Source organism: Manacus vitellinus, unplaced genomic scaffold (assembly GCF_001715985.3).
Source record: "Manacus vitellinus isolate BGI_N305 unplaced genomic scaffold, ASM171598v3 scaffold_90_pilon, whole genome shotgun sequence".
In the NCBI taxonomy this organism is placed as follows: Eukaryota; Metazoa; Chordata; class Aves; order Passeriformes; family Pipridae; genus Manacus; species Manacus vitellinus.
This window is the reverse complement of record NW_021940867.1, coordinates 141,729-164,193: the sequence shown is the minus strand read 5'-3', so window position 1 is coordinate 164,193 and position 22,465 is coordinate 141,729. Positions and strand designations below refer to the sequence as shown.

Sequence of the window (22,465 nt, the reverse complement as noted above, 5' to 3'; positions counted from 1 at the left end):
GAGCTGGGAGTGTTTAACCTGCAGAAAAGGACGCTCAGGGGAGACCTTCTCACTCTCTACAACTCCATGAAAGGAGGTTGTAGCCAGGTGGGGGTCAGGCTCTGCTCCCTCTCAAATAACTTAACCCTGCATAGGAAAATGAAAAAAATCATATACCCTTCATTCCCTTGCTTTTTTTCCTGCTCAAGAAGACCACACAAATCATAGAATCATAGAATGGCCTGGGTTGGAAGGGATCTTGAAGGTCACCCAGTTCCAACCCCCTACCATAGGCAGTGACACCTTCCACTATCCCTGGTTGCTCAGAGCCCATCCCAGTCTGGCCTTGAACACTTCCAGCGATGGACATCTGCAGCTTCTCAGGGCAAACTGTTGAGCAAGGACCAGTAAAATATTAAGATTTAGAGTCTAATAAATATGGCATTAGCACTGTTTAACCCAAGCAGTTTGTACACAGAGGTTGCCCGTGAGAATTCAAGGTCGTGTTGCATCAGAGCAGACGCTCCTTGGGGAACACCAGATTGACGCTCTTCTGACTAGCACCCAGTAAGGAAAAAAAACCCTGTGAAGAAAAAAACCCTACCTTGCCTCCACTAACACATCAATTTGCTTTCTGTCTAGGACTGCCTTAAAGCTTGTCAGGAACAGATCGAAGCGGTGCTAGTAAACAGCCTTCGACAAGTCCGGCAGCAGCAGCAGCAAAGCAATCCTTCCAAGACGGTGGATGAACTGGACCAGGCCAGCACTCCCACAGATGTGAGGGATATCAACCTGTGAGGACATCACCACACGAAGTCACGCTTGCTCCTCCCAGCCCAGTTTATTTTTGTTATTGTTTTTAGAGTGAATTTTTTTTTTTTTTTTAATCTGCTCCCACATAGAGCATATTTAAACCTCTTTTAGGCAAAAAAAAAAAAAAAAAGCAACAAAGAAACAACAACAACAACAAAAAAAGACAAAACAAAAACTGAATAATGAAAAAAAAGCATTTGGTGCCTGTGATGTTCTACAGAAGGGAATCCCACAATATATTTGGTAATTGCTATTTGATTATGTATCAGTGATATTAAATGCTTATAAAAGCATACAAAGTAGCTAGATCAATGTAAGCCTGCATTTGTGGGAAGAAAGTAGAGTATACTTGTCTGTGTATTATGACCTAGTGCATACACCCCTTTTTTAGATTTAAGAAAGGAATCGTGTGTGCGATTTTATGGCTTGACTAGATTGCAAAGCAATAGAATAAGGGGTTTAGGGCAAAGTGGGAAAAGATCCCCAAAGCAATTGAACCATTTTGAATGCAGAAGAGATTTGCTGATCTGTCACCTCTGTTAGTCAGAAGTGTTTGTTGGATCTCTGTATGTTAGTTTTGTTTACTCTTGCTGTCTGTGGTAGCTGCTACCTAAGAAAGAAGATGCTTTATTTTACCAGCCAGAAGAGCAGGTGTTTTTTGGTTTTTATTTTTAGTTGATTTATTTTTCTTTTTTTTCTCGACTTCCCCTCTCCCTTCTTGACTTTTTTCTACTTCTCCTTCAGAAATGGTTCATTCTAAACACAGCAGCATCTTTGGCATAAGGGCAATTCTGTTTACCCAGCTGTGGGCCAAGCCAAAGTTACCGAGTGTCGATGTTCAGTGGGGGAAATGCATGAATTAATCCCAAGTGGTTGGCTCTAATTAGACCACCTCCAGCCTTTGGATTGCAAGATGTGGTGGATCATCTATGAAAAGCATTATATTCCTTCCCAGTGCTAATGCTTCACATCAATGTTAACTTCTGGCAGCTTCTTAGCTTGGCCATCAAGACATTTAAATGATGCTCTGTCCATCTTCCTTTTTGACATAAACCTCACTGTGTTAAAGAAGATGAGATTTGGTTTGATCCCTCGTCTACCTTCCCATCTTCCCCCGCCACCCCCGCACACTTTTTCAGCATTTCATTAACTTTATTGATCCACAGTGAGCATTTTTTGTAAACCATTTCATTCGAAAAGCACTTTGAAAATTGTTCCTAAGGGATTAAATGAGATGGTTTATGACAATTTTGCCGAGGAGGAAAAAAAAAAAAACAGAAAAAAAAAAAAGAAAAAAAAGGAAAAAAAAGAGAAAGAAGACACAAAAACAAGGCCTATAGCTTTTTATAGTCAATATTTTCCAGTATTTGGTGTACTTGGTTAGTTGAGGTGTTGCTGGAAATACCAATACCCACTTCAGATGACATTCCTGTCATGACATTCCGGAAAAAAGCCTGACCATCTGTATTGTTCAGTGTCACAGAAGGATCTTAATAACCACCTTCATGCTCATCTGTGGACAAGGCAAGAACATTCCTGATGCAACAGACATGATGGGAAACATCGAGGTGTGTGACTTGGAGTTTTATTACAAAGGTGTATTCAGTGTACTTGAATTTATTTTCCTGCTCCACCTGTAACAAAGAGGCATTTAGATGGCAAAAGGAGTTGGAGCAACTTGTTTTTTTTTTTTTTTTGCACAAATGTATTAACAGTTTGCAGATATCCAATATGAAGCTGTTGGTTTGAAATGTTAATGTTTGCATTTTTAAGAAAAAAATCCAGAAAGAACATGCTACTTCGAAGAAAATTATATGTATGGACTTAGCCATATTTGGCTAGATGAGGGTAGAAAAATGGAGTAAGATTCTAAGGTTTTGTTGGGATTTTTTTGGTTTTGGGGGGTTTTTTTGGTTTTGTTTTTTTTTTTTTTGCGCTGCTAAGAAGCTATGATTTGTTTCATTCTTATTCACATTAACAGTACTTAGCTGTATTGTTTCACTGAGTGTGCTGCTATTTTATAAACATTTTTATAATATATTATTTTACTGCTTAAATTTCAAATCCTGAAGTAGATGGTTAAGTGGAGATATGATGAGTTCTTTTGATTTACTGGAAATGCCCTGTACAGTCGTTTTTGTTTTTTTTTTCCTAATAGCGTGTTCATGATTATTTTTTTTTATTTTATTTTTTTCCTTTCTTTTTTTTTTTTTTTTTTTTCTTTTCCCTTTCCTTCCTTATCACATCCTGCAAAGATGGTATACTTACCTCAGGTTTGCTGGACAAAACAAATGGTTCCCATTTTCACAATACCTCACACAGTGACAGTTCGGTTTCGCCCCGGGGCCCGCGCTCTGTCCGCACTGGAGAGGGGTTGCAAGCAGCCAAGGCGGGGCACTGGCTCCTTTTTTTATCTTTGGTATTCTTGTCATAGTGGAAAAAATGCATTGACTCTCCACTGGCTGGTCCATCTTTCCCAGAGTCACAGGTGGGCACAGCCTTGTCCTCACCTCCTGCCTCGATGTTCCGCGCTGGGAGCGCCTGGAGTTCAGCGACAGTGTCTCTCCTGGAGGAAAAAAATAGTTAATGTTGTTGAAGCCAGACTCCACGCAGCTTGTATGTGACAGATCACACCATTCCCAGACAGCAAATGTGGTTGCATGTGCCAGAGGGTCCCAGATGGTGGGATGGCCTCTCTGTCATGGCATGAGCGCTGGCACCATGTTCATCATGTTTGGATGGTTTGCTCCCCTCTGTGCTGGAGGTCAAGTGTTGGCAGCACTAGTATTTAGGGTGCCTGCCCCTGCTCTTCGTCTCCTGCGTGCCCTGGTCCCGTGGGATCACAGGGGTGATCCCTGCAGGATCACACCCCAAGAAAGGGGCTGAGGGCCACCGCCGAGGTCAGATCCGGTTGTGCTGGAAGGAGCAGCACCGTTCAGCATTCCCAGTCCCTGACAGGGACCTGGAAGGCCTGTGCTGGCCCCAGTCCCTCACAGGGCCCACCTGGTTACTGTATGTTTAAAGTCTGGAAAACCTAGAACTTGAGTGTTTTCAGAATAGCTTCCAAAATAAAATTACTGTCTAGTGCTCTCTTCTAACAGATGTTAAAGGGAGTGCCCTGTTATTGCAAATGAGGTGTGAGTGTCCCCCTCCCCCCGAATTGCAGAAATCCTAAACCTTCCAATGGATTGATTAAAAAAAAATAAGGTGGTGCTGATTATGCCTTCCCAGGTGCCAAAGGATTGGCAGAATTGCTAAAAGCATTTCTCTCTCAGCTTCCTATTGATGGTACTTTGTGATGATTTTCCCCTCCCTCCCGTTCCTGTAGTGTAGGAGCACCTCATAGTGTATTTATTTGTATTTCCAACATGCTTGTGAAAGAGAAAAATGATTAATCCCATGTCAATGTCGATGATTTGTGCTTGAGTCATCGGATGGCTCTTCATTACTCAGCAAGCCACCTGGCCACTGGATTTTTTCCACTATGTTTATTACCATGTTCTCATGTACCTCAGAAATCAGTCTCGGTTGCACAGTTTCTGTTCTCAAACTTCTTTGGGTTTTTGGTTTTTTTTTTTTGGTTTTTTTTTTTTTTTTTTTTTGGCTTTATTGAGTGTGATGCCATATCAAGTCAATGTTATTCTCTCACAAATGTGCTCTTTAAGAGGTGTGGATGTTTATGTGGTCAGGGGATGCTAGAAAGTGTGGTAGTAGACATCAGGGTAAACAAAAAGTATTTAGAAAGTACACAAGGTTGTTTTCAATGGATAAGACTCTGATACGGTGTAGTCTTGATTACCTTTTAAAAGGTCTTTGTTCAGTGTTGTCATTTTTATTAATAACCTGTTGTTTTGACTAGTTTAAAGATGGTTCTAAGACAAGTGTTTTGGCGGGATTAGGTATGCTGTATGGACAATAAACTCACCTTGACCTACATTTGCCTGCCTTGCTTTTATTCTTTCCCTGAATTTGGCTGCATTCCTCACTTTATGATGGTGTTTTCCTGGGTGTGATTGTGATGGTGCAAAGAGTGTGATTTTAAAGCCTCTGATCTGGATTGGTGGTGTCAGCAGGCATACAAAATGTGCACTGTTGAGTGTCACAGTCCCAGAACAAGCTTTCCTGCCTACTGGATAGGCAAATCCTGGCATGTTTCTTCTGTGAAACAATCCAGTGAGATTTAAGGAGAACAAAGCCCTAAAAGGTAAGTACAGGATCAAAACATTTTGTCAGAATTAACTGGAGCTGGTGAAAAGTCATTGTAAGGACATGGGAGTGCCTGTTTTTGCAACCTACTGAAATATGATTTAAATCCCCACTCAGTTATTTGTTGCATTGGAATGCTACTGCAAAACCTAGGTGGCTTTTGTTTCTGTAATATTCAGGCAAACAGAGTAAAAGGAGTGGGATTTATGGCGAAGGCAGAGCCTCCATGTGCTAAGCCTGTGGCCAGAGGTGGGATGCTCAACCTCTCCCTCTTCCACATCTGCTTGTGGATGTTTGCTGTGAAGTGACCAGCCTGTGTGATGTGCTTGGCCTGACCTCAGCATCCCTCCTCCACTGCCATCCAGTAGGAGTTTTCTCCTGAACTTGAGAGAGCAAAGAAGCACTGAAGAATGAAGAAGAGGCATTTGGGCAGACATGCTGGGGAAACACCATCATCAAGTGAATAATACTGCCAATACTAGATAAATGAAAGAAAAAAAAAGAAAATCCAAGATATAATGAACAGGGAGAAGAAAAAAAAAAAGGAAAAAAAAATCTTGCTGAAATAAACATATGAGCAAAAATAAACAGATACGAACAAATAGAAAAAATGATGGAAATATTTAATATGAATATGAATTAAATATGAAATATGAATTAAATTAATAGGAATGAATAAGAAATTAATAGGAAACATGAATTAAATCAGGAGGCTGTGAATCAGGACATACAGATCTTTTTAAAAATAATCACATGACTTTGGGACCTGTGGCTTTAGGCAAAGTCTCCTAAGACTTCCCTGCAAAGTGGCCTGTGAGCCTCATATTTCCCAGGTTGTGTGCACCAAAGGTAGAGATTCTAAAACATAACAAATCCTCTGTTCCTCTGGCCACCATTTGACAATGTGACCAACAATTTCTGGCACCTTGTAGGCACAACTTGGATCCTTTGAAGAACTGGAACTTGTGAGGGTTCTTACTCCTTCCTTTTGTGGTCTAAGGCTCAAAGGGGTGCTCTCCAGCCTAATTTCGGGTTTTAGGGGATTAATTCCTTTCCTGATACAGTGTCACCAGCCCTGGAACTGCACGGATGTGCTCTGTATCTTCATGTTTTGAGAGGTTTGACTAAATCTAGATTTAGAAGGAAGGAGATTTCTGTTGCCATTAAGTGAATATATATTTTCAGAATTGGGGCACAGAAGCTAAAATTGAAATTAATTGGACAACAGCCTGTCCTTTCCTTTGAAGAAAGCTGGCTGGATGCTGAGAAGCCACAGACAACAGGGTTAAGTTTCACTACTATGTGGCCTGTGAAACTATTTTGTGTTGTCATCTCCTTACCATCTGCAAACAGTCTCTGCCCATCATGATCCTATACTTTATATAAGTACAGCCTGAGGATTATAAGAAGGGACAACACAGAAAAATCATGCTTAAAACAACTGGATGGGCACAGGCTGGACTGACTCCTGTGTTTAGGGAAATTTCTGAGGCAAAGGAAAGAAAGCTTTAGCACCGAGATTCCAGAAAAAAAACCCCAAACACATAATTGCTTGGTGTTTCCAATCTCAGAATACGAGTTAGGTTATTTTTTATTTTACATTTCCCAAAATTTTTCTGTGGGGACAAGAAATGCAGGGAATTTTCCTTTGTGTTTCAATGAACTTATCCTGAATGCTTGTTCCAGGAGTCTTCAAAGTCTTCTATTGCAATTGCTGTGTGTTTTTTAATTTGTCCAGTAACTGTGTAGTCGCTCTTTATTCCATGCTGCCCTAAAAGCAAAGTTCCCATCAAATCTCATGCAACCAGCACAAGCAGAATGAAATTCTTTCCCTGCTGGAAGACAGTGGAAGCTCTTCAACAGATTAGTAATTTTCCCACCAACTCCACCTTGTTCATGCCTCACACTGTAAATTATTAGTCACCTCAGTAAATGTAATGTTGATGGAAAGGCAGGTAGAAAAGGTCTATTTCAACTCTTCATGGGGAAGAAAAAGCCCAGAAACCCACATGGCTTTGTAGCTCTATTGCTGATACACTCTCTCACCTTTCTGCATCCCCTTGCAGGTATAAAGACAGAGTAGTTGCATTCAGGTATTAAAGAATTGTGGTAGAGCCTTCTCTGTGCTGTCAGCAAATCAAAGCTGGAAGGGCAGGGAAAGAGGCTATGCTCTGCTTCTTCACCCCCACAGCTTGCTGAGTCTTTCCTCCCAGTTAAGGGAAAGTTTATTTTCAAAGCTCTTTGGGGATCCCTTTAGATCTGTGGAGAAAGCTAAGTGTACCACATTTACTTTGTACCTACTTGAAATATTAAAAGCAAACCAAACACTCTTTTGCTTTTCTAAGTGTAATGATGATATCTCTTACGATGAAAGGCTGAGGGAGCTGGGGCTGTTCAGCCTCCAGAGGAGACACTGAGAGGGGACCTCATCCATGTGTGTCAGTGTCTGCAGGGAGGGGGCAGAGGATGGACCAGGCTCTGCTCGGGGGTGCCCAGCAATGGCACAAGAGGCCACGGGCAGGAACTGATGCCCAGGAAGTTCCAGCTGGACATGAGGAAGAACTTCTTTGCTGTGCAGTGACCGAGCACTGAACAGATTGCCCAGAGAGGGTGTGGAGTTTCCCTCACTGGGGATATTCCAGAGCTGTCTGGAATCCTGTACCATGTGCTCTGGGATGACCCTGCTGGAGCAGGGAGGTGGGACCAGATGCCCCACTGTGGTCCCTTCCAACATTACTCTGTGATTCTGAGATTGTGATTCTATTTAAAAGGCATTGTGATTCTATTTAAAATGGTTCTCAAAGGTGATTTGCATTCCAGCTGTGTGCAGCCTCGGGGGAACAGGTACCACAATATTTTGACACCAAAAAGTGTGTGTGGCAGCTGATGTTACTGCTGATGCTTCCAGAAGATAACAATGAAAATTGTGGGAGTCTTAGTGAAGACACGTGCCAGGGAGAACATGAGGCCAGTGCTCAGGTGGGCTTCAAGTGAGCATCTCCTCTGATGGACACATTAAATCAAGACCTGTTAGGATTACAAAGTAAGGTGAGTAAAGCTGAAGTATTTAGACTTAGGTAATTGGCTCCTCAAACTACTTGGTAATACTTCTTAGAGCAAAAGCTCTGGTTCATCTGACAGGGGACCCACAAGCATCCCTGAAGAGCAATAGACTGACCTTTCTGACAAGGAGGGTTTTCAGAACTTGAACAAAGTTGTGAATGGGACATAACCAGCTGAAGGATGGCGAATGAAATCAGCATTGTTACCCAGCACACCTAAACAAAAATTTCTCTCAATTTTTCCGGCTTCCTCAAGTTCCCTCTGAGAGGAGACCTCTTTGCAGCCTACAGCTTCCTCACAAGGGGCAGTGAAGGGGCAGACCCTGATCTCTGCTCTTGTGGTGACCAGTGACAGACCCAAGGGAACAGCTGGAGCTGCATTAGGGTAGGTTTAGGTTGGATCTCAGGAAAAGGTTCTTCCCCCAGAGGGTGGTTGGGCACTGAACAGGCTCCCCAGGGCAGTGGGCACAGCACCAAGCTTTACAGAGTTCAAGAAGCATTTGGACACCACTCTCAGGCACATGGTGTGATTCTTGGGGTGTCCTGTGCAGGGCCAGGAGTTGGACTTCCACGATCCTTGTGGGTCCCTTCCAGCTCAGGATATGCCGTGATTCTATGATTCTAAGTTCAACTTCTCTGCTTCTCTGAGAAGCCTTTTATTTCAGTTTCTTTGCATTTGCTTCTTACCCACGACAAAGATCTTTCTGGAGCGCGCCGATGGTTACCGTTTAATCTCCCAAGTTTAGGTACTAAGGCTTGGCCTAACGCTGTAGCGATTTGCAACAGGAACGCCTAAAACGCGGACGCGATTCTCCTTAACGAGAGCAGCAGCACCAGAGCGAAAGATGGGGTGGGACGTGCCATCCCAGGGGAGGCGGAGGCGGTGGGATGGAACGGGAAGGTGCAGGGCGCGGGGTGGACGCGCGGTGGCGGCACCGCCGCGCCCACGGCCCGGGGCCTGCCGGGGCTCCCGCCGGAGCAACCCGGGCATTCCAGGCCGGGAAAGGAACGGCACGGTCCCTCTGTAGGGTTTATGCATCTCTTCAACACCAGCGGGCACGGATTACGCGCGGGGACAAGCGGGAGAGGACAAGGCTGAGGCGGTTCGGCCTGGGTTTCTGCTGGGCTGGTGTACTCGTGAGAGCAAGATCGGATCCCAAATGACAAGTGGGCTGCATTCCTTGATGATTTCACTTTCGTGTTCCTAATTGCCAGCTGTTGTTGCATGGAGACCAGACCACTGTTATTTAATATCTTCATTAACGACACAGACGAAGTGCACCCTCAGCAATTTTGCAGCTGAGGGGTTGATATGAAGGATTGGAACCATCCACAGGGACCTGGGCAAGCTCCGAGAGTGGCCCATGGGAATCTCACGAGGTTTAACAAGATCAAGTGTTGGTGCTGCACCTGGGTCAGGATATCAACCACCCTGGTATCAACCCAGGCTGGGGATGAACAGCTGGAGAGCAGCCCTGGGGAGAAGGACTTGGGGGTGCTGGTGGGTGAGAGGCTGGAGCCAGAAACCCCCCGTGCCCTGGGCTGCACCCAAAGCAGCGTGGGCAGCAGGTGTGAGTGGGATTCTGCCCCTCTGCCCTGCTCTGGGGAGACCCCCCTGCAGTGCTGCCTCCAGCTCTGGGGGCCCAGCACAGCAAGGACATGGAGCTGCTGGAGCGAGTCCAGAGGAGGCACCAAGATGATCAGAGGGATGGAGCAGCTCTGCTGTGAGGAAAGGCTGAGAGAGTTGGGATTGTTCAGCCTGGGGTGACCTAATGGTGGCCTTCCAGGACCTGAAGAGAGCCCACAAGGTAGATGGAGAGAGACTATTTCCAAGGCCTGGAGTGACAGGAGAAGGGGGAATGGCTTCAAACTGACAGAGAGGAGGTTTAGATTGGATATTAGGAAGAAATTCTTCCCTGGGAGGGTGGTGAGGCCCTGGCACAGGTTGTCCAGAGAAGCTGTGGCTGCCCCATCCCTGGAAGTGTCCAAGGCCAGGTTGGATGGGGCTCTGAGCAACCTGGGCTAGTGGAAGGTGTCCCTGCCCATGCCACAGATGTAGGAAGCAGATGATCTTTCAGGTCCCTTCCAACCCAAACCATTCTATGCTTCTATGATTCTATCACAACTCACTCTGGATTTAGGATATTGTCTGATGTTCATGATATGAGATCTATATGATGATGAATTTACTAGACAGTCAACATTACTGAAGTTTAAAATTTCTATTGGGAAAAAAGATTCTCATTCAAAAATGCTTAATTTCCGGCTTCACAAAAGCTTTTCCTTCCCAAGATGACTTCCTCAAAATACTGCTCCTCATCTGGTGAGCTTCTGTGCTCATGGTAGCAGTTGTGCTTTATAAACATTTTGTTTCAATGGGTCAATTTAAAAAAATAGACTCGTAAACACGGACTGACACGATGTGCTGCTGCCAATCAGAGAAATTTCTGAGGAGGAAGAAATGAAAAATAAGAATGTTAATGCTGTGCAACTTCAGGCAGTCTCTTTAAAACTTTGCCTGAAGGGCTATCACTTCTGCAAATGGACCTGTAACAAAACATGCACTTATAAAAATATAGATGCCAACAGCGTTGGCTCATGTTTGATTCTTGTCCTTCTAAAACATGCTCAAGACACAGCCGGGGTCTCCTCATCGCAGTAAAACACAGTTGTTTTTAACAGTGACACAACAGAAACAGGCCAGGGCTGAGTCATTTGGCACTGGCTCATTTACAGAGGAGAGACATATCACTGGTCTCACTCCTTGAAAATGTCAGCTCTGAAATCTGTGGAGCAAAAGCACTGCAGAAATATGAGGTTAATTCCACGCTGCCAAAGACGATAAAACAGGAATGAAGCAGACCTGCTGTTGCATTAAAGATTTAATTTAGCAGCTGGTTTAAACTATCAAATGAAACAAATTATGTTTTAGGCATCATTTAGGATGTGTTTGGTGTTAAACCTCAAACCAGTTGCAAAGTTAGGTCAGATCTCTGTGCAAACCAGAATTTCTGATTTTTAGATAGCGTTTATTCCATCCGGTTGTGAAATCCAAAAGGAAACACACTCAGCCATCTGACCAACTAACATTTTGGTTAATCACATTTTCTGTAATCCATAAAAATTCAGCCTTCTGAGGGTCAGAGGATGATTTCCAGTCACTTCTTGTGTTACTTTGTCCATTTCACCAGCAGTAATTTCTAGGCTGCCCAGAGAAGCTGTGGCTGCCACATCCCTGGAAGTGTTCAAGGTCAGGTTGGGCAGGGCTGGGATCAGCTTGGTCTAGTTGAAGGTGACCCTGCCCATGGCAGGGGTGTTGGAACAAGATGGTCTTTAAGGTCCCTTCCAACCCAAACCATTCTGTGATTCTGCAGCACAAGGCCAGCATGCTCCCAGCTGGCTGTGGATGCCCACACCACATACACTTTGTACCCTGTGCACCGACGGTCTGACACTGCTCTTTTGAACCAGCTTTCCTTTGCTGATGGTTACTCCGGGGTGTGATTTGGCTCCCAAGACTTTTAACTGCCTTGTCAGTAATGCCATTTGCATTATCATATAAAAAAAAAAAATCAATGTATTGATACTACTCTGAGCAAAGCCCTGTTGCCGATTAAGTGTTCTTAACTGAGTCGATGTAACCAGGCTGAATGTCACCAAGTATTATGTGCTCTGCAACATGACAGACTTACTGAATTCTCTGGGGCTGGAGCCGAGGAACATATTCAGTGCAGCTGCAGGAGGACCGAAGGCGGTGCAACAGTGTCACCGCCAGAGCGGCTCCCGGACGGTCGGGCAGGGAAGTTTCCTTAACACCAGAATCGTGAAATCACGTGAAAACCAGGGTTTTAAGGCGAAAACCACCTGCTTACAACTGCAAAGTGACAATCGGAGCATCATTTAGGGTGGAGGCGACTTCTGAGTCCGGCTGCGAACCTAACACCGCTGAGCCCTGTTCGCAACGTGCCGCAGCCACGGGGCTTTTAAATCTGTTTTAAACACCACCAGGGACGGCGCGCGGACTGTTTAAATGCTTGGAAACCCTCTCCATGAGGAATTTTTTTTTTTTTCCTGACGTCCCACCTGAACTTCCCCTTCAGGCCGTGTCCTCCCGTCCCGTCGCTGGTTGCCTGGGAGCAGAGCCCGTCCCGCACACGGCTACCCGCTGCTGCCAGGGAGACGCCCGGAGCGATGAGATCTTCCCGGAGCGTCCTTTTTTTCCCGGGAGCCGCCTCCTTTTTCCCGCGTGACGTCACCGCGGGGCGCGAGCGGGCCCGGTGCGTCACCGCGGCGCGGAGCGGCGCCGGCAGTGCGGGCAGCGGGAGCTCCGCCTTTCGACTGGATCCCACCGGAGTGAGATCCTGCCTGGAATCCCGCCTGGAATCCCGCCGGAGAGCCCGCCTGAGCCCGGCTCTGAGCTCACCCGAGCTCACCTGAGCCAGCCTTGCCATGGTTCGCTTCGGGCTGACCGTCGTGCGGCAGTGAGTACCGACCGCCAGCCCCGGCGCTGTGGGCGCTCCGAGCAGCTCCCGCTGCCTGCGATGGGCAGGAGAAAACCCTTCGGTTTTTATGAAAGCTGAACCCTGGGGTTCTCCGTTAGAGTAAGGACTGCGTGGGCAGCAGGGCAGGGCGGGGTTTTGCCCCCTCTGCCCCGCTCTGGGGAGACCCCCCTGCAGTGCTGCCTCCAGCTCTGGGGGCCCAGCACAGCAAGGACATGGAGCTGTGGGAGCGAGTCCAGAGGAGGGACACCAGGGTGATCAGAGGGATGGAGCAGCTCTGCTGTGAGGAAAGGCTGGGAGAGTTGGGATTATCCAGCCTGGGGTGACCTAATTGTGGCCTTCCAGGACCTGAAGGGAGCCCACAAGGTAGATGGAGAGAGACTATTTCCAAGGCCTGGAGTGACAGGACAAGGAGGAATGGCTTCAAGCTGACAGAGAGGAAGTTTAGATTGGATATTAGGAAGAAATTCTTCCTTGTGAGGATGGTGAGGCCCTGGCACAGGTTGCCCAAAGAAGCTGTGGCTGCTCCATCCCTGGAAGTGTTGAAGGCCAGGTTGGATGGGGCTCTGAGCAACCTGGGAAAGTGGAAGGTGTCCCTGCCCATGGCAGGGGATTGGAACAAGATGATCTTTCAGGTCCCTTCCAACCCAAACAATTCCATGCTTCTGTGATTTAACGCTTAATCAGTAAAACTGATTTTCCTTTCTCATTTTCCTCCTCTTAAGAGAAACTCTTCCCTTAAAGACCTGGATCTTGCTGATGTGGTGCTGTGACCACAGTTAATTTTTACATCAGCTAGAAAACCTGAGCCTGGATCAGTTTGTTGAATTCTTGAAAAGTTCATGTGAGTTTCTTGCAGGCACTTTAGAAAGATACCAGATCATTCACCAAAGGGATGGGAGCTCATTTTAAAGGTACTGGCCTTCTGTGAACAGTTATGTGTTTGAGGCTCATTTTGAGGTCCAGTTGGCCAACACATGCCTTTCATAACAGGGCTCCAGAATCTTCCACCAACTTTATCCTCTCCAGCATGGAGGTGTAGTTGTTATAGATAAATTATGCTGCATTGTTGATAAATCTAAGTAGTTACTTCATTTCCTTTTATTCCAGGTGGGTTTGTCTTAAAAATATTGATAACATGATTGGGGCTAACTGGTTGAAAATGGATTTTTGTTGTTGTAAAGCCTTTAGGTGCATCCTTTTGAAAAGAATCTGTGCTGTATTCTGTTTTTCACATTCAGGCTCTGCTGTCTCTTGGTGTCCAACATAAGAACATTTTTGAAAATTCAGTAAACCAATTATGAGTTAATTTTTTTGTTGTTGTTTATAATCTCTTTCAGTGGAGAAACAAGATACAACAAAGACAAGATACTACAAGGTTAGTATCAGTTATTCTGCTGGAAAATCGTGGTGAAACCCTGTAACAACTGCTCAGCTGTTAAGTATTATTACGGAATAATATTGCAAAAAGATTGTTTAAATGCTTTAATTGTTCAATCTCAGCTCCTTCTAGGAAGGCAGTCTTTATTAGATACATTTAAAACTAGACTTCACCTTAGTGGCTGCTGACTTGGACACCCAGAACTGAAAACACACACACTGGGCTGCTTGGATGTCTGTTGTAGGAAAATCAAGGCATCACTACAAGGATCCTGCTGGGGTTGTACTCTGAATAAATGAACTTTATACAATGCCATATTGTGAGGAAAAGCTCATGCTCCCAGATTTTCTTACCTCTGTTTTCTACCTCTGTGACATTGCTGTTTACAGATATGGCAACAGGGCTTTGTGCTCATAGTAAAATGAATAAAGAATATTTCCCTGCCTTACTTTCTTGAAAATACCAATGATGTATTTTAAATTCCAGGGTCTCTGGGTCAAATGCAGTGGGTTTCTCTCCCCTCTCCAGCATAGCAAGTGAAGGTAGCCTTGTGTTTTTGAGAGGTCTGAGGCCTATACCAGCATGGTTTTAAGTTTAAATTTTTCAGAGGTATAGGTTAATATAAATATCACTGACAGTGATCCTTCTGTGTTCCTATCCTGTACTCCTTTGTTTTGTTAAAATTGTGTGACTGAGTTTAGGGAAGACCAGAAGAGCAGTAACTTTTCCCAATGCTTGGCTTTACTGAAGGAGAAGGGTTTTATTGTGACTGAGCAGACTCTTTATTGTCATACTTGCTCAGCTGCTCGATGATCTGAAATTTGCATGTCTTAATGTTGATGGGTTTTTATTTTACAGGTCAAGGAGTGGATGAGCCACTCTCTGCAACTGGTTTCAGACAAGCAGATGCTGCTGGTGTATTCCTCAGTAATGTGAAGTTTACTCATGTCTTTTCAAGTGACCTCCTTCGAGCAAAACAGGTGAGTGCTTCTTGAGGCAACAATTAGCTGCAAAATTCAGCATTTATTTGAGATTGATGATGCAAAAATAATGCAGGGAGAGCCAAAAGCTGTTCTGATGGACCTGCCACTGCAGTTTGAGTTGTGTAGAACTGCAGGAAGCCTCTATGGGTAGGGAAATTTTGTTGAGAACAGCTCAGTTGGGAATCAATAAAGGCCAGCTCATTTTGCAGGATTTCATGCACTGTTGTGCCTGTGGATTTGTGGAAGAAATTCTGAGGAATCCAGGCCAATATAGGCAAGATCAAGTTTTGCTGTGAAGTCAGAGCAAGGGATCATTAGATGTGCAGAGAGGTTGGATTTTGCCAGGAACATCACACCTCTCACCTTGATGCATTATATGTTAAATAAAGAGGAAAAAAATGTAAATTACTGAGTGGGATTACATGTGATTTTGTGTGCAAGATTATGAAATACTCAAAATTAGGGAATCAGAAGTTTTAAAGTCAGAGATCAGTTGTTCTAGGACATATCTTCTGTGGAAGGCAGTGATTATATTTTAAAACAATAGTACTTTCTGACTTTCATAAAACTGTCTGGGCTATGTGCCTGCCTTAGGGGAATTGGGTTTGGAATTTTTTTTCCTTGTATTAGAGACAACCTTTTCTGTGGAAAGCATTTGTACTCTCACAATGGAGAAGACAGACCTGAATTTTTCCTTTGCCTAAAGGACATGTGTTTTGCCATTTGTTTGACAAGCTATCCAGACTTGGTGAAAGCTTTTCCAGAGATGTATAAAGGTGCAGTTTCCATGTGGTTGGAATTCCCTTTCTTGGCAGCTGCAAATCTCTGAAGTGTCTTGTTACTAAGCTGTCACTTCATAGATCAAATATGAGAGGAATGTACAAATTCTGTTGAAAAAGAGGAGATTCCAGCATATAATCATACAATTAACTATGCTATTCATATATACAAGGAAGCAGACTCGACCCTATCTGAATTTTGATGTTATTCTGTGACAGAAATTTAAAGTTACAAGATAAAGCTTTTCCTAAGCAATGCGTTAAATCAATCATAAAACCTTGTCAGTACAACAAGGCTTATTCTTCTTTGCCAGAATCCAAGGAGCCTTTTCCAAGTGAGTTATTTGAACTTCAGTTTGGGTGTGGATGTTGGCACAACACTACCAGCAGATATTTCCAGTCCAAAGTTCCTGTGAGCCCAGTACAGCCTTCACACTTTGGTGCATGTAGGAACTGGAGCAGATTGGCCATCCTTTAGTTCCCAGTTTAAGAAAGGCAGGGAGCTGTCAGAGGGGATCCAGTGGAGGCCACAGAGATGATCAGGGGTCTGGAGTATCTCCCTGCAGGAGCTGGGCCTCATTAGTCTGGAGAAGAGAAGACAAAGAGGGGATCTCATTAATGCACATAAATATCTCCAAGACAGGAGCCAGGAGAGTGGTGCTGGGCTCTTTTCAGTGGTACCCAGTGACAGGACGAGGAGCAATGGCCACAAACTAAAACACAAGTTCCACCTCAACATGACAAAGAATTTCTTTCCATTGAGCACTGGAACAGCTGCCCAGGGAGGTCGTGGAGTCTCCCTCTCTGGAGACATTCCAAACCCACCTGGGCACATTCCTGTGTCACCTTCTCCAGGTGACCCTGCCTTGGAGAACTGGACTGGATGATCTCCAGAGGTCCCTTCCAGCCCTAATGATTCTGGGATTGACTGTGGCAGCCAGGCAGGTGTCAGACAGATGTTTTTTGCAGTTGGATTAACTGAGCAGTTTTTAGGACCTGAGTCTGTCCCACGCAGTACATGTGAAGAATGTGTGGACACGATGGATTTGTGAGCTCATGATGGGGCTTTTATCCCAGTAAATCCTGCTGCCCACCTTTCATAGGTGCTAAGAGTTTCAACTCTTCTGGACTTTGAAATGTGAAGGAAAGTCCAGAATCTTTTCCCAGTCTAGGCCATATGTCCAATTCTCACAAAATTCAGCTGGAAAACTTTTTATTTTGTTGGTTTGGGTTGTTGGGCACTACTGATGTGATTCACCTTGGCTGTTGTGGTGTAACATGGTCTCTGTTCCATCCCATTGAAGTGACTGTATATTCACTTTTTAGACTGCTACTGCCATTCTAGGAAAGAATAAGTTCTGCAGAGATTTGGAAATCAAGTATGATGCAAGACTGCGAGAGAGAGTAAGTGCCAGAAGAATTTGTTTTAATATCAAATGCTGAAGAATTTGAAAATGTAGCTTACTGCTGATTGATATCTTGGCTTATTAAATCGTAGATTTAACAGTGGAGAGCATTATTTGCTGTGTTCTTAATCACTGAAAACTGAACTCTTCACGTCAGGGACAATGAATTGTTTGCAGAATTGTGAAGCAAAGCCAAAATTTAGTGATAAATGTTGCAACTGTGATGCTTTAATGATTTAAATAAGGTAATATTTATTGTTTAAGGAACAGCACATGACTGTAGCATTTCCTGTTTGAATCCTTTTTTTCTCTCAGAAATTCCAACTCTTCTCCTGAGACCAGCAAGTTAAATACCTCCCAAACTTCTTTAGTTGCTTTACCACCTGACTTTTTAGAAAAATATTATGGCTCATGATACCAGATTTTAGAAAGAGTAATCTTACATCTCTGTTACACTGTTTTATATGGTGTTTTTATGGATGTATGGAAATGCCAGTACAGTGTCTGCAGGTCACTGGTTGTGAGTCACTACTAGGATAACAGGTATTAAGTGAATTGCACAAAAAGAAGCAAAGTACTTTAAAAGAACACATGTCACTGACCCTCTTAAGAAAGTTTTATTTTCTCATGCCTTGCTTTCATGATTTTTCTGGAAAAGTCTTTAGGATTAGGATTGCATTTCCAGCAGCTTTAGAGCACTGATTTCTTCATATCTTTCTTAGTGTTCTTAAATTGCTGCTATTCTGCTTTAGAGAAGGGGATTGAGAGAGTAAATGTATTTCAGTATGTTTAAATTCTGAAGACTGTAGTAATTTATATATTATATTCCATGATAATTATGTTAGTGGCAATGAAGGATTAATCTGCAGAGATTTATCCTCTGCTGTGGAGATTTCAGAAATCTGTAGAGAAAACATTTGTTTCTTACTTGTGAAAAATAATTCCCCTTGGTGTTTGTGCAAATGAAAAGTAAATGGAGTTTATCCTCCTGTGAACAGCTGTGCACAGAAGTGTTTGCAGTGTAACCTCAGTTATAAAGACACTTGAATTTTGTTAGCTAGGAGTGTCATTGGAGGAAACAATCTCAAGCTAAAGATCAGGCTGAAGGTCATGTTTTGAATGTCAGTGCTTTAAATGAGATGCTACTCTTAATATATTTGTCTACCCAGCATATATATATATACACACGCACAGACATATATCTATAAAAATATATATATTTTATATATATATATATAAAAATACATAGTTTTAGAAAAATTTTTAATAGCAAATATAAAGATACCTCCTCCCCTCAAAATTGGCATAAAATATGAAAGGTGGTTAAACTTTCATGTTACATTGGAGAATTCAAGAAAACAATGCTGTTTGCATTGGAAGGGGAACAGGAGACTTGACACACCTTGACAACCCCTCTTTTTGTACCTTATCCCTCACAGAAATATGGTGTTGCAGAAGGAAGGCCCTTGGCTGACCTCAAAGCTATGGCAAAGGATGCTGGAGAGCAATGTCCTTCATTCACCCCCTCTGGAGGAGAGACACTGGATGAAGTATGGTATTTATTTATTTATTTGTACCTTCCTTTTCTAGGCTGTTTTATCAGTGCAATTGCAGCTTGTGCTACTTAGGAACTTACTGAGAGCTCAGCCCAACCAGAGATAGTTGTTTTCTAAGCTAAAAACACTGCTTGGCCTTATAACAGTGGCTGCCAAGTAGGAAAGCTCTTTGCAACTGAGATATTGATTTTGAGATTGACTCCTCATGAAAGAGGAGGATTTGCAGGAGGATGGTGGCAGTTACTCTCAGCCTCGGCTTTCAAGGGGAGTTTGTACAACATCCAGTAGTTTGACACTGACTTCTGAGCCTTGTCTGTGATAAATATTTGTCTTTTAACTGAAGGAGTTGTAGCTCAGATTTCTGAAAGTCAGAACCTCTTGCTTTGTTCACAAGGATCTCTTATTTCTTCACGATCTCTTCATTCTTCACAACAATCTCTTTGTTCTTCCCAATGTTCCCTCCTGGTCTTTCTCTTCAGGTGAGAGAACGTGCGAGGGACTTTTTTGAATTCCTGTGCCAGCTAGCTGTTGGGTTGGAACAGAAGGACCCTGGTGGATCCAGCAGAAGCTCAGGAACACCTAAAGAACAGTTTGTTTTCCCTTGGACAGACCACTGCAGTGAAGGAGAAGCGAGTTCTGAAGGCAGTGGATCCTCCAAAATATTAGATGCCAATATACTGGTGGTGAGTCATGGAGCATACATGAGAAATTGGTTTGGTTATTTGGTTTCAGATCTCAACTGTACTTTACCAGCAGATTTAACCAAGTCCCAGTTGTCTTCTGTCAGTCCCAATACAGGAGTCAGTCATTTCGTTGTAAAACTTGAAAATGGGAACCTGTCAAAACCTGAAATCATGTGTGTTTGTCTTAACCAAGACTCTCACTTAGTGGATGTGGGAGCTGAATGTGTAGCTTCAAAAGTGTTTTAGCAGCCCCTTCAGGGAGGAGGTGGATTTAGATCATCATTTTGCTAAGCATGGGAAAAGTACCTGTACTAATTACTGAGATGGACTGGAGTTACTGACACTAAACTGCAAGTGCTTACCATCCTGAAAAACCTCAAACTGCATGGTCCTAGTGCCCAGCATAAGTTTTCAGTAGGAAAATAAAACAAATATTCTTTCTGAACAGAAACATGACACTTCAGTCACTTGCATATCTGCTCTTATAGCACATAATTTGAAAAACTCCTTTGCTTTACTCCATAATTATTTTTATGACCTCCATGTAAAAGAGTTGGGGAGGGGAGAGGAATGGTACCTCAAAGATGAGCTATACTGTATTCTTGTTTTATTACAAAATGCTATATTGTAATATCAAACATACATGTTGTCTTAAAATAAAATTTTGAATGCAATAGTATAACCTAAAAAAGGAGCATTGCCTAGTGGGAAAGGTTTGTTGCAGAGTCAGGGGATGTGGCTCTGGCACTAAACAGCTGGGAGACTCTGGGAAAATCTCCTTCCCATTTGTAAAGTGGAAATTCTGATATACCTACCTCGCTGGGAGTATTTCCTAAGAAATTGTTCGGGTTGTTGTCATCTCTGTTGAAGAGCACTGTACACAAACATAAAATATTTATTTTTAAGCTGCAAGCAGGAAGAGGAACCTTATGTGCACATAGTTGGAATAATGGTCTCTCTTCTAAAAAGGAACTTTATCAATAGGGGGAGTTGTACCCAACTAAAATCCTTCTGTCTGATTCTGTGAATATTTTTGCCTAGAATTAGGCAAATTTGATTGCTTGGCAATTTTTGATGTTAATACTGCATTCTTTCCCCTCTGGGATGTTTGTAGTGTTACTGTGTAAGCTTATCTGGTTTATGTTATTTATAATATCCATGTATTTTTTCTTCATTTGCATATTTTAAACCTGTTCAAAAAAAAAAAAACAATTAAAGGCTTCTGAATAGAACTTCCATTTCATCTGTATTTCTTGTGAGGTAAAAATCTTTCTTAATATTAATCCATGAATAACGAGTATGAGAAATGAACAATTACTCTACAAAGCTTTGTTCAGATCACACAACTTCCTTTTTTTTTTTTTTTTCTGCAAAACCCCAGGCCAGACTTTTACTGTGAAAAAGACTTCCAGGGCTGATGGTTCAGTGCTGTCCTGCCTCTTAACCTGGAAGCACTAATGTAAAAATGTTAAGGACATGCCTAAAATTGCTTGTGACTGTACAAAATTAACTGTTTGACTCAAGTTTTAATGTTTTATGATTTTTAAAAATAGTCAGTTCTCTGGGCTGTTTGTTCAACACTAACACTGCTGAAATGTAGGGGGTGGAGTGGGAAGTGTTCAGTCCTGTGGTGACTGGAGGTGGGATTTTAGAGTTGTGTTCTCCAGAACCTGGAAATGAACATTAGGCTTTTAACCTGATTTTTACCTGTTTTTTGCCAAGCAGGGCTTGTTTATCTAGCAAATAACCATTAAACCCTCTGCTGCTGTATCTGGAAATTAGTCCATAGAGAGGAAAGTATATTTTTGACAGATGGTGTGACTACCCCATCCCTGGAAGTGTCCAAGGCCAGGTTGGATGGGGCTCTGAGCAACCTGGGCTAGTGGAAGGTGTCCCTGCCCATGGCAGGGGGTTGGAATGAGATGGGCTTTAAGGTCCCTTCCAACCCAAACCATTCCATGATTCTAAAGTGGCTTATCTGATCTGTAAAAAATGGATATTTGTATTCTGGTGTCAGCAAGGTTGGTCTTTCAACCTCAAACACATATAATTTGAAGGACTGGGTGCCCTTAAGCTGGGTTGGAAAAATCCTTGGTAGCCAACCATTATTGACCACATCATTGACCCAAACAGTAAGTTTGTACTTGTGAAATTAAAAAGGACCTGTTTAAAATCAGAAGTACAGAGATAACAGTGGCAGCTCGAGGAACTACTCAAGACTCGTTTAAAAGTGTCCATAGCACTTTTTCCCAACTAAAAGAATTCCTTCTCAGTGTACTGAAGGAAATAAGTTGTGTTCTCAGGAAGGAAAAAAGGGAATGTGGGGTTTTTGCACAGGCTCCTTGAGCTCCTTCCTAGAGGCATCTTCCTAGAGGGCTCCTGAATACTAAATGATGGTCACAGCCAAGGAAGGTGGAACAGTTCTAAGCATGACTTATAACAGACTTAATGGCAGAGGGTGGGACAGGAGTTCATTCTTACTTTGCTTGTCCCTGGCACTGCCTATTTATTTCAGGAAGGGCAGTTACATAGCAGGAGGCTCTCCTGTCAGTGCTTTAAATAGCTGAACTCTTCTGGAATTGCCATGTCCTGAATTTTGTCAGTCATTCCATTAATACTTCTTGGAGCCAGAGTAACTGGGTTGAAAATGTGCCTCCTTCATCAGCTGAAAGATGACTGGAGATATAACACGTTTTTTCTCCCTAAGTCTGTAACTTCTGTCAAATATTTCAAAACCCTCTAGTGATTTATGTACTTCTCAGTTTAAAAGACTTCTTTTTCTCTCTTTCTTGCCTACTCTCAAGCAGGTAATTAACATTTTATTCTTGCTGATGATGTAAATAACTTAGGAGAACATCTACCTTTTTAATGAATGCTTTGCCACTGCTTGGGTGATACTCTTCCCAGAGGGATTTTTGGCTCTTCCTCTATAATACACTTTGCCTTCTTTAATGTGTTTCTAGGTGGTTAAAATTTAGACCCATGCTAAGAAATAGGATCATGTCTATAGGATTGTTTTCTTGAAGTTATTGTTACCAAATCCTTTCCTCTTTTGGTAACTCTTACACAGGGCAGGCAGATGGTAGGATGAAAAACACCAGGGGGTGAAACCATTCAA

The 22,465-nt window shown here is 43.1% G+C and overlaps 3 protein-coding genes across 3 annotated transcripts in view; 2 read left to right on the top strand and 1 right to left on the bottom strand.

Moving 5' to 3' along the window:
* The window catches only part of CCND2 (cyclin D2), a 30,945-nt gene extending 26,217 nt beyond the window's left edge, over positions 1 to 4,728 (top strand). Inside the window, exon 4 of the mRNA XM_029965197.1 lies at positions 622 to 4,728. Within this exon, the coding sequence (XP_029821057.1) occupies positions 622 to 777 (156 nt within the window). The 3' untranslated portion in view covers positions 778 to 4,728. The remainder of the gene's footprint in view (positions 1 to 621) is intronic.
* LOC115308022 lies at positions 3,072 to 12,511 on the bottom strand. Its single transcript, XM_029965194.1, has 2 exons — positions 12,144 to 12,511; positions 3,072 to 3,358 (listed from the first exon to the last, which is right to left on the bottom strand). The coding sequence occupies exons 1-2, from the start codon at positions 12,509 to 12,511 to the stop codon at positions 3,097 to 3,099; spliced, it is 630 nt and encodes a 209-aa protein (XP_029821054.1). The 3' UTR covers positions 3,072 to 3,096.
* Positions 12,436 to 20,579, top strand: TIGAR (TP53 induced glycolysis regulatory phosphatase). The gene is made up of 6 exons (XM_008930283.3): positions 12,436 to 12,541; positions 13,900 to 13,937; positions 14,799 to 14,920; positions 17,029 to 17,106; positions 18,548 to 18,658; positions 19,144 to 20,579. Exons 1-6 carry the CDS (start codon positions 12,510 to 12,512, stop codon positions 19,591 to 19,593), a joined length of 831 nt encoding a protein of 276 aa, XP_008928531.1. The 5' UTR covers positions 12,436 to 12,509; the 3' UTR covers positions 19,594 to 20,579.
* The last annotated feature ends 1,886 nt before the right edge of the window (positions 20,580 to 22,465 follow it).

Coding starts and splice junctions, on each gene's coding strand:
- TIGAR (XM_008930283.3), top strand. CDS start 12,510: ATGGTTCGCTTCGGGCTGACCGTCGTGCGGCA. Junction 13,938..14,798: donor CAAAGACAAGATACTACAAG/GTTAGTATCAGT, acceptor TTTATTTTACAG/GTCAAGGAGTGGATGAGCCA. Junction 18,659..19,143: donor GAGGAGAGACACTGGATGAA/GTATGGTATTTA, acceptor CTTTCTCTTCAG/GTGAGAGAACGTGCGAGGGA.
- LOC115308022 (XM_029965194.1), bottom strand. CDS start 12,511: ATGGCAAGGCTGGCTCAGGTGAGCTCGGGTGAGCTCAGAGCCGGGCTC. Junction 3,359..12,143: donor GGCCTGAAGGGGAAGTTCAG/GTGGGACGTCAG, acceptor TTTTTCCTCCAG/GAGAGACACTGTCGCTGAAC.